The sequence below is a fragment of the Cariama cristata genome, unplaced genomic scaffold (assembly GCF_000690535.1).
Source record: "Cariama cristata isolate BGI_N322 unplaced genomic scaffold, ASM69053v1 scaffold20836, whole genome shotgun sequence".
In the NCBI taxonomy this organism is placed as follows: domain Eukaryota; kingdom Metazoa; phylum Chordata; class Aves; order Cariamiformes; family Cariamidae; genus Cariama; species Cariama cristata.
In genome coordinates, this window is record NW_009623193.1 from 97252 (window position 1) to 108906 (window position 11655).

Consider the following 11655-nt stretch of genomic DNA (forward strand, 5'->3'; position numbering starts at 1 on the left):
TGCCATTTTTTTCCCTTCATCACACATTGATGTATACTTGTCGTAATGCATGGTGTTCTACTCTGTCATATTCAAACCAGAGCATTCATTGTGGAAAACTGATTTTTAGAAGTGCTGGATACTGTTGTGAAGATTTTTGTGACGTGTGAAAGCAAAAAATATAACACTACTGAAAAACTGAGTGAGGGGAGGAAAGAAATTTCCTCTTTGCAGCTGAAATCTCCGTGCCTGATGAGTCACTCATGACATTTTCAAAATGTTTCACAGAAAGAGCTCTTAGTCAGCAAAGCACTGCACCTTGTGCTTGGCAGGTCCCTGCTGAGTCAGGGCTCAAATAAGAGACTGTCACCAATCCAAAATGATACCAGCCACAGTGCTTAAAAACAGAGCTCGCAGCTATCAAAGTTTGGTTTTTTCCCTGCAGTATTGTCCTGATATTGTATTGTGTTAGATCCTTTTTGAGTAGTTTCTTCACAACACGCTCAGTGGGAGGCAAAAGCTAGACATGAGTAGGAGCTGGTAATTGCCATGGTCTCACATTGCCCCAGGCACCCCTATACAAGAGCTTTAGAGACCCGGTGAAATTAAAAAGAGAAAATTATACTGGGCAAAATATATTTTACCTTCCTTTGTTGCACCATTTTAAGATTAATAGAAGTGGAACAGAAAGGGAGGGGTTTCTTTCTTTACCCCCTGGGTAATGTATCTACATTAGACAGCTCAGGATGTTTAACCGCTGTTACTTCTATCCGTCAGTTATTCCACTTCTGTTATTGTTTGGAGGGGGCCTTCCAACAGCACCAGGGGACACAACAGCACATTAAACAAAGAATACAATTGTAAAACAATATAAAGTAAAATTAACAGGTGAAAGATCTGAAACTACTTTTAACTCATTATTTTTAAGGTGACTAGATTTCAAGTTGAAAGCAAAGCATCCCTTTAACACTTAAGTCTTGCTTCATTTCTGTAAGAAAGAGGGCATCCTATGGTGCAAAACTCAGTTATGTGAGCTAAGAGTACCCTGAGCTGGCTGGATATCACTTAAGACTCTTGTAAATGTCCACTGGTGGCATGAAAGCAGCAATGTTCATATATTACTTTTATTTGCTTTTACAGCCAGCTTATATGAGCTCTGCTTTTACACCAAGTTCCTGTCATACTGGTTTATAACTTTAGCTGGTGTGATGAGACATCAACACACTGGAAAATTGCAGGGCCAGTGCCTAGACTAGGTGGAATATTCTCAGTCCTGAGCAGCTGGAAGTCTTCCAGCACATGCACATCTGAGATAGATACAAAATATGAAATTTGTATGATCACTGTATATTTTGCAGGATTCCTGTGCTGCTGACTCAGAACCAGCCATTTTGGAAGGTGGCAAGCGATTTGGTCTTTCAAGGAACAGCCACATTGCAGTTGCATTTGATGACACCAAAGTGAAAAACAGGTATATTGTTTATTTCAGCAAGGAGTTTTGATGGAATAATGTCGAAATAAAACACCCCTCCTAATATTCTCAAAAGCATCTCCCAAAATTGTGGGCATAATTGAAAAAAGATCATGTCCCATGGCTAATTCATTTCATTAAGCAAACATAAAAAGCATCAAAGCATGAAATCTAGGCAATGAAGTGCCCACCTAAGCAGCTCTCACAAAACCAGTTTACCTCTTTGTTTGTAAAGGTTTGGGCACACACAGATCCCAGACTGATTTGCAGAAAAACAGACGAATGGAACCAGGTCATGCAACTGAGTTCATAGGTTGCTTTTTTGGAAGAAAATTTCTTGGTTCAGTAACTTCATAATTTATTGTAATAAGCAAACTTTTTTTTTCCCCTTTCCTCTGATAGTTAAGATCAAGCTTGTACAGTAAACGGGCAAAATGACATTGCCCTTTCAAAGTATAACAAAATATATACATATACATGTTGATATGCAAAGGAATTCCAAGAGCTACTTATAAAAATACATCTGTTTTCAATGGATTTGTGAAGCTGTAACTTGTTAATTGTTCATTTTTGCTCTGAAGGTACATGATCATTAACAAATGTGCCATGTCACACCACTAACCATTTTTTCTGCCTTATAGTTTACAAGTCCATCAGCCTCACACTTATTTTTACCTATAAAGATGCTGTACTGCATATTTTCATGTATGCTAATTTTAGAAAACTAGGAATAGAATTGAAAGAAAGATGTAATCCTGCAGTGCTTGCCTGTCTTCTTTTCAAATAAGAATCCTGGCCTGATCATTTTCATGCAATGATTTTTCACGTTTATATTACCAACTGCTTGCAGGTGCTGACTTTGCAGCTCAGCTTGGTCTAGGTTTGTGATGTGCTGGCCATACAACCTTAGCATCTAGACGATATCTAAATCATTTCTTCCCAGGTTCTTTGATGTAGGGGGGGTGGGGTTCGGCATTACTGTTGTGTCCAAGGGGTCAGCAGACCTCCTCAGGCACACCCCCATTTTCTGTTGGGAGAAATCAGAATAAGTGTTTTATACCCTGATTGTAAATGCTTCTCTCTGCATCTTTAAAAGTTTTGCAAGCTGTCTTCAGGCAATACAACTCATTAGAAACTCAACATTTGCCAGCTGTCACTACAGCTTGCTCCTCTTTGTGAGCATTATGTGTGTGGATGATGGATAACGCCGCTGGAATTTTACAAGCCCTGGGATTTTCTAGCAACTACAGCTGCAACTGGGAATTACATCTTGAAATTCTTTGCCAAGGTTGCACTTGTGTATTTCCACAGCAAAGGGACCAATGAACACTCACATGTCAGGGATCAAGTATGTGTGAAATGCAATTCGCATATAACCAAATTATTTTTCTTAAACTCTGATGGGCAATTAAAATGGGCCACTAACTGTAAAGTTTTTTTAGAGGAACACAAAAAGGTAAAGCAGATAAATTTGTCAACTGTCTGACTCCAAATATCTTTTCCTTTGTTCCTGTTTTCCTGTTTACTTGATTTCCAGACTTACAATTGAATTTGAAGTCCGAACAACAGCGGATTCTGGCTTGCTGTTTTATATGGCCCGCATCAACCATGCTGATTTTGCTACAGTTCAGATAAAGAACGGACTGCCTTACTTCAGCTACGATCTGGGGAGTGGAGACACCAACACAATGATTTCCAATAACATAAATGATGGCCAGTGGCACAAGGTCTAACAGTCTCTAATGCTACATTATTCTTTGTGATGCATTTATCTGTATTTATTTGGTTTATATAATGCCTACAAGGACTGGCAGTAGATGAGGGCCCCTTTCTGCTAGACTCTCTATAAATACAGAAGAGATGTGTTTTGCTCTTTTAGCCCTTTTCTCTGTATTCTAAGATAACTAACTGGAGCATATATTTCTTAATGGAAGACAGTGCTCTTTGGGAGCTTGGCACTCTGCGAGAGAGGGCCCCTTGTAGATACCCATTTTTGTAGGAGAGAATGGAGACAAAATCCAAAGTCACAGTTCCCAAAAAGCACAAAAAAGTCTGTTCTGGGAGGAGAGAAAAAGGCAACCTATTTAAGAAAAGACCACAGTCTTTGTTTTTAAGAAAGCAGGGGTTTCTCCTTAAAATAATCCTTTTAGTGACAACCTTTTCTCCATTTGAAATGCTTTAGGTTAAAATGACTCAATCAGGCATACAGAAGTCATATCGTGCTGCTGCTGTCTCTTTAGGTCCTCTGTAAGAGTGTCTGTTCCCAGTTCCTCTTTCACTCAACCACATCCTCCTTCTGCCCAAGGTGTAATTGTCCATCTCAAATTTACAGTTGTCTGTAAACACCAGGTTCAGTCCCTCACCTTCAGGCCACCCGTTGCCAGTGTTCAGTCATTCCCGTTGCATGACAGATGTGCTGCCACACTGAAGCAGATGCAGCCATGTTAAAGAAAAGCCAAAGAAAAATGCTGTTTGTCTCTCTTTGCTCCTCTAGTGAGCTAATTGCTGTGCTGTTTAGAAATCTGCTAATATGCATGTTACATTTTACATTTATCCCTTTTTTATACTGAACCATTATTATACTGATTTATAGAGATTTCAGTATAAACCTTTGGAAAGACACTGGCCTACAGTTGTTGGCGTGGAATTTGCCCAGCTCTTCAGCAATGGTGCTTTGTCCATGCGATTCACAGCCCGTTTGTCTGACCAGAAGCCGTAATACCAACAGAATATAGTTGGCATTATATTTACTCTGCCATGAACTATGATCTCAGGCACATTCAAAACAGTGGAATCATAAACTCAGTATTGTCTGCAAACATGTGCTGCAATAAAGATTTGCAACTGGTGCCGTTAACTAAAGCATTTACTATTCCCAGTACTTAAAATTGCTGTCTGATTCCAGGAAAAACAATACTGTGCCATGCCTATGATAGTAACAATGAAGCTTTTCAAAGGAACCCCAAGTCCTTTCAGTAATCCTAATAAATAATAGTCATGATGCTTCCTGACCCGGATGTAATTAAAAGGCAGTCATATGTTTGCACAAAACCTTGCGCAGGAGCTCTGTTCCATGAACATTATCCATAGTTGCTGCCATGGTACTTCTGCTAACCACTCCTACTACTTTCTCCTGTATTGTGATGCCGTTTGGACTGTAAGGCTAGTTACAATCTGGGAACACTTTGTTGTCAGAAAACTCTCTGTAATTGCATTGTTTTTGCATGTCTTTTTAGATAAAAGTAATTCGAACGAAGCAAGAAGGAAACCTTATAGTAGATGATGTTTCAAACAGGACTGTTAGCCCCAAGAAGGCCGATATATTGGATGTTGTAGGAATGCTGTATGTTGGAGGATTGCCCATTAACTACACAACTAGAAGAATTGGTCCGGTAAGCAAGTTTGTTTACCTTGCTCTCCTTAAGTATGTCTTGATTGGTACCAATGTCCTCCCACTTTTGTTTAGTTTTGCTTTTCCCTCAGACTGCTCAAGAATATGGATAAAATCGATCTTCCTGCAGGTACATATTACATTCTTTCAGTGCAAAGATCTGACTCAGAACCCAGTTAATGCAAAGAACTACAAATAGCAGAGTTAGTTACTGTTACAGAAAAGTAGAAAGATCCATACACTTGTATCCACTTGGAGCACTGCACAGCTAAAGTATAAGGTCCTGAATACTCCTTGCCTTTTCTCTTGGCTGTAATTCATCTAGCAATAAATGCTAATAAACAGTGAAAGTGTCTCCTAAGAGAAGCAGCAGAAGCCAAAATTACCCTGGACAAAGTACCTAGTAGTACTGCTGCTTACTGTAGTAATTGGTTTTGTGTTGTTATTACCAAAATAGGAGAGAATGTATTTTGAAGTAAGGCCATGAAAACTTTGTTGTCCTCTTTCTGTTTCCAAATCAAATGTGCATATATCAGTTTATCACTGCTTCAGACTAAATGCCCAGCTTCCATGCCGACACAGAAGTTACCTTGGCAAAGGGAGAGCCCAGAGAGGTGAATGTCATTTTGGCCTAAACTTTGTAGAATTAACTAGGATCACTGTATTCCCTCACCCAGGCCATTTACTGCACCTGTCTGCACAACTCCATGTCAGCCATCTCATTTTCCTGCTGCCCTCCCATCCCCCAAGGCATGCTTGGGTCAGAAACCGAGAAAAACCTTTTCGCTGCGTTATTTTTGTCTCTGCGCAGAGGGGTCTTTCAAAGCAGAAGCCAGAATTCAAGTGAATTTAATTATAGCAAACAGCAAATTAGGCATATAGTGTGGCACAATTTGGGCAAAAAACTGGAATGTCAGTAGCAGCTATGTCTAGGCTCGTTCTGGCTGGTTATACAGAATCGATAAAGGGGAGGCAAAAGTACAAATCATGGTAAGGAAGGAAACCAGACTCGCAAAGAAACTGCACATGAGTAAATACTATTGTAGTAAGATGGTAATGGAATGGCAAATACTAGTCTGTAGCCAGGCAGGAGTCCACCAGTTTGGGCAGACAAAATAAATACAGAAAAGGAATTCCTAGATCCTGCTTAAGTAAGTCCCTATAATAACTCGTGGATGTGGAATGAAGGGGAAGAGTAACCACTCTAAATCTGAGAGTCATATTCCATAAAGAAAACTGACTTGTAAGATCGTATTTCTCAGCAAATTATGGATTGTGCAGAAAGCCCAAATTGAGGCAAATCTACTGATCATTTGGATTTACCAAACCAGATCCGAGGCACTGAAAAACAAAAGCAATACCTAAATACCCACAAAATATACTTCCTAACACTATCAAATTATGCTATTTGAAATACATCTGCAATTTACAAATGCTAATCTAAGGAGAAAGGTAACACTAAATCCTTACCTATTGCTCCTTGTCAGAAGTAATGGAGGGAACTCGTGCAGATAAATGGCTCAGTCTAGCAATAACAGTCATGTCAGATCCTGACAGCCTCACATGCTTTGGGATTTAAATGAAGCTGTGACTTCAAATGTCATTCACAGAAAGTAAAAACCAGTGCTTGCCTTTCAGTCGTTCTCAGTAAAATACACCGCGTGGTATAATAACACAAGTGTTGTGTTGTAGGCTTCATGTAAAGGCTCCGAAGCAAAGTAAGTTGAAAGGATGTATTATCCGAGTTAGGGCTTTCTTCTAAATGCACATCAGCCTTTTTAAACTCTAATCTAATATGTAACCGTAGGTGGCCTGGCTTCCTATTCAGTGCCGGAGACTGATACCAACTTGTTTGGCTTCAGTAGATGTCACCTTTTAAGCACTCCAAACTCTGCTTTCAGCAAAAGAGGTTATATTGCCTGTTACCATGCTAAAGCATAACCAGATTTGTTTTTCCACAGAAAAAGTGAAATTTTAAAGTTAGAGAATGTTATCGAGTTGTCTACAAATCTTGCATTCCTATGATTTATTCTCACAGTGAAGATGGCAAGATTTGTTTTCTTTTGTGGCATTTTTCTTTTTTGATAACAAAAGTTGTTGATCTGGAGATGACTTTCACTTAGAAATTAGAAAAAGGTCTATTTATGAAGAATCTGACAGAAAGCATTGCTCAACTCAGAACTGAATTTATTCACTGATATTGCTCAAGTTCTCATGAGAATTTTCTTCAGGTGTATTTAGCAGTAATAAGCTATATAATTCCACAGTACATTCAGCTTTGATTTACAAGGAAAGAAATTCTTTGGAAATTTGTTCAAATTACCAGTCAGGATATTGTTACAGGAGGTAGTGTGCAGAGTCAAGACTTCTCTCTGCAGGTCTGCCTTTCTCCTTTCCGTATTTGGACATACTTCTACGCTGTTTTTTATACTCAGATTTTTATTTTCCTCCTTCCTACTGCATTGCTTAGGAATACATCTTCCTTTTCTTCCTCAAAGTACATATTTATCATTTTTCTCTCTCCCATTGATATCAGGGATAAATTTTCCTGACTCTTCAGTCAAAGATCAAAGCCTTTATCTGAAGCCGAGAACCAAAGTGCAGCTTCTGCATACCTCAGAGAGAAAAGGGAGGGAGAGCTGTGGGGTTGATGCCAATGGCTTTCAGAGGTCCCGCTGGGATGCACTGATCACACCCAGGACAATCCGGGGTGTAGCCTGGGCGGCCCCACACTCCGGCCCCAGGCTGTGCACCTCCAGCTTAAGTGTGCACATACCACCCGCTCGGAGTCACAGTACTGGGCTCCCAGTGCAGAAACCAAACTGGAGTTGCAGTTTGTTACCCTGCCCGGGAGCCTCCATACACCCGAGCACATCCCCTGCCTCCCTGGCCAACAGAGACGCCCTTGTCACTGTGGTCACCAGACCCGTATACAGCTATCGGGCACTCGCACAGGCTGCCCAGGGAGGTGGTAGAGTCACCATCCCTGGAGGTGTTCAAAAGACGTGTAGACGTGGTGCTTAGGGACATGGTTTAGCGGTGGACTTGGCAATGTTAGGTTTATGGCTGGGCTTCATGATCTTCAAGGTCCTTTCCAACCTAAAAGATTCTGTGATTATACAAAGAACTATGTCCAGTCAACAACCTTTATGCAGGGGCCTTGTTCATTTTCGTAGCCGTGTACCTGCATTAGCTCTGTCTTACCATGCAACATTAGGCCCAAAGTAAAGTGATTAAAGGGGGGGGGAACTCTAGTAAAATTACCAGCAGCCTAGAGAGCTATATCCAGTAGCTTCATCTACTCGCAAACCTCATAACCTAGTCAATTAAAAAGGTAAAGTATAGGCAATTAAATTCCTGCATTGCTGATGTAATTTGCTATGTTTCATTATGCAGTGTATTATTTTATGTCCCCTCCATTAAGTCAAATAGATGTGACTCAGATCACATCCTTGAAAAGTAATGTAATTCATCCTCAGTATGACTGAGATTAGATTCCAATTACAATCAGATATTAAGGATTAGCCATGTAAAATTCAAGTTTTATTCAGGTCCATAAATCCAGCAGAGAAATAGAGGAAGCGTACTTTTTGATGACATAGTTTAGGCCTTTATTCTGGGCATTTCATCTTGCTTTGCACAGCTATACATTTTGTTTGAAATATTGCCTGCAGGTCACCTATAGCATTGACGGCTGCATCAGAAGTTTTAAAATGACAGAATCACCTGTTGACCTGGACAATCCAACTTCCAGCTTCAATGTTGGAAAATGCTTTGTCACCGCACAGAAAGGAACATACTTTGACGGAACAGGCTTTGCCAAAACAGGTAATGAACTGCAATTCTGCTGATAGGGAAGGAACAGAGAAAGGGGTGATACTGCTTTCAAAAACTTCCAGTGCTACCCAGCTCCTGTTGACTGGAGGCAAAGTGAGACCAATACTTGAAACTCTCGCTGATTGTTTTTAGTTATCTTGCCTAGGGATAGACTATATGACTTTCTAGCAAGGTCTCACACTAAGCACAGCTGCCACAGTTAACTTACATGATTTTATATGAAATGGAGTGCATTAATAACGCTGAGTTAGTTACCTTGCATTACTGGCAACACACTTTGTGTGATTAATAGGAATAATTAAATGCTTTTCTTCATTTTATTACTCTTCCCCTTTTCTGTCCAAGTTGGTGCATACAAAGTGGGAACAGACCTGCTCGTGGAATTTGAATTCCGTACAACACGAATGAATGGTGTTCTCCTAGGAGTCAGCAGCCAGAAAATGGATGGGCTTGGCATTGAATTAGTAGACGGAAAAGTGAGTAGCAAAGCATTTTTGGCTCTTTATAGAGACTGGTTTTAGAAAGCACAGGTAGTTTAAATGCAAGCTTACTACCCCAATCTCAAGGCATCTCAGTCAGTATCAGGGCTCTTCTTTATGCAGCACTTGCCACTTCCCATACATCAAGGGCTATTACACTTTTACAAAGATATTTTAAAAGGTTCTGTAACCCTTGAGTTTCCTAAAACTACCACAGGACTTAAATTACTCAGAATATGAAAAGTTTTGAGGAAAGGCTTTGTCATTAATAATACTAGTTTCTTGTGTATATCTTTTATTTCACAATCTGGAAAAACAGTCAGTAATCTGTCACTATAAAGAGCTTGGGGTGGGAGGGTGAAACATCCCAAAACTAAGTCAAAAAAATAGAAGAATGACAACCTATACAACAATTTTGTGTATTTCCACTAGTGTTTATCTCAGTGACATAACCCAGAGCCCAGAGGGACAGCAATCCACATGGAGTCTAGTATTAAATTAGAGCTTTAGGGTGTGCAGTCAGAGCAAGTTGACTTTAAATAAACAAAACAAAACAAAAGAATCATACAACTGTTTTGAGAACTAGCTGACTTCCATGTCATGCTTTTCAGGTGATGTTTCACGTTGACAATGGTGCAGGTCGATTCTCTGCCATCTACGAGCCTGATGCAGCAGGCAGCTTGTGCGATGGACAGTGGCACAAGGTTCTTGCAAACAAGATCAAACACCGTTTAGAGCTGACTGTGGATGACAGACAGGTGGATGGTAACAGCCCAAACAGGGCCTCAACCTCAGCAGACACAAACGACCCTCTCTTTGTCGGAGGATATCCTGGTGAGCATTTAACACACAAATGATGCTTTACAAATGCTCTAGTAATACTGCCTTGGTAATGTCTTAAATGCAATTAGGACTAGTATGCTAAAGATGGATAAGACTGTCCAAGTTTGTATCAGTTGGCATGGATGCTTGTTCCTGCATCCAGCTGCACTTTGGAACAAGAAGTTCTGCAGCACCAAGGGACTCTTGCAGATCCCCTGCCTGGTTTCAAACATAGGCACAGTCACAGAGAGGCAAGCAGACTTTCTGCCTTCTGCTGCCTGCACACACACACACAGCCGCCCTCTTAAAACTTTGTTTAGTAACAGCACAATAGTTATGTTTCAATAGTAACAGCATTTGGCAAATTTAAATTTAACTTAAGAATGGCAAATTTAAATTTAACTAAAGAATGCATATATGCCAGGGAGGGGGCAGGGCACTGTGTGTGTAAATCAGCCCCTGAAACCTGAGGAACCGAGGAATGTGAGCAACAGCTTGCATGGAGTGGTGAGAGGACACCAGCTCTTTCTGATTAATGTCTTTGCTTGTGGTCTGGTGGTTTTTAAAGGAAAAAAAAAAAAAACATCAAAATTTGCTGCTCAGTATTCTGGAAGCCATCAAGAGAACTTGCTTCATGTAGAGGTAACTGAACAGGACCCAGAGCTGGGCTGAACTCTGTAGTTAGTGGAAGATGAATCTAAGCTGATAATGAATGCTAGTATTCGTCTGTTTATAGACTATCAATAAGTTTATCCAATAGCAGTTTACTTTCTGAAAATGAAGTTAAGATGTTTGCAAAGGGCCAGTATTGTTGCATTTATAATGAAGTTTCCCTCCAGTTTGCAAACAAAAGAGCCAAGTATGTTTGCAGTATGTGTCTGGTGTAGTGTATACTGAGGTCAATGGCAAGACACCTCTTGAGTTAATTCCTAAATGATTTTCTGGAAGTTGTTTTTCCCCTCATTCTAATGTGTGATTCAGTACATCCAAAAAGCCATCTCTCTCAAGCTTCAGAACATTTTCCAAAATGTTCTTGACTCAGAGATGTGAGAGTTGTACTTCAGTCAGTGTAACTATTGACACGGACCAACAACTTTGTGCCAGAAGGAAAACAGCTTTGTGGCAGCCTTTTTATAACAAAACAGGATTCTAGCATAGGAGCTAGTGCTAAAGAAACATCGCAGATGGAGTTACTGTCTCGTTCTGGACTGTACGTCAAGACAAACATAGCAAGAGAAACAAATAGAAGTAACACTGCAATCTGTACAAAACAAACCTACGCTTACATCATGTTGAAGTGATATTCCTGAGTTCAGCCACATGGCAAGTTATGAAATGATTTACTAAACCTACATGCACATTTAAACACCTCACACTTCTCTTGCTGTCTAGTCTGGATCATCCAAGATTTGTTTTAACATTCTCAATAGCTAGACAGCCTAATCACAAATTTAAAACACAGTATCACGGGATTTTGTAAAATTAGTAAGCGTTTGTATTTTCCAGTCCTCTTGAGGCTTCTCCTGGCTGCATAAACAGTGCGAAACAGTTGCAAACCAGCTAGATTTAGCTGGAGAATTTCCTGTACAGAGAAACTTTTTGCCACCAGAGCGTGGGCAAGGATATAAACTCCTGACTACGCATAAAAGCCATTACTCATCTCCTACTATCACTCT

General features: G+C 40.2%; 1 protein-coding gene across 1 annotated transcript in view; it reads left to right on the forward strand.

Moving 5' to 3' along the window:
• LAMA2 (laminin, alpha 2) overlaps positions 1–11655 on the forward strand; it is a gene marked incomplete at its 5' end in the record, with an annotated part of 113985 nt that overhangs the window by 94611 nt on the left and 7719 nt on the right. The window contains 6 exons of the mRNA XM_009702647.1: positions 1338–1450; positions 2988–3177; positions 4687–4842; positions 8516–8669; positions 9024–9154; positions 9769–9991. Of these exons, the coding sequence (XP_009700949.1) occupies positions 1338–1450; positions 2988–3177; positions 4687–4842; positions 8516–8669; positions 9024–9154; positions 9769–9991 (967 nt within the window). The remainder of the gene's footprint in view (positions 1–1337; positions 1451–2987; positions 3178–4686; positions 4843–8515; positions 8670–9023; positions 9155–9768; positions 9992–11655) is intronic.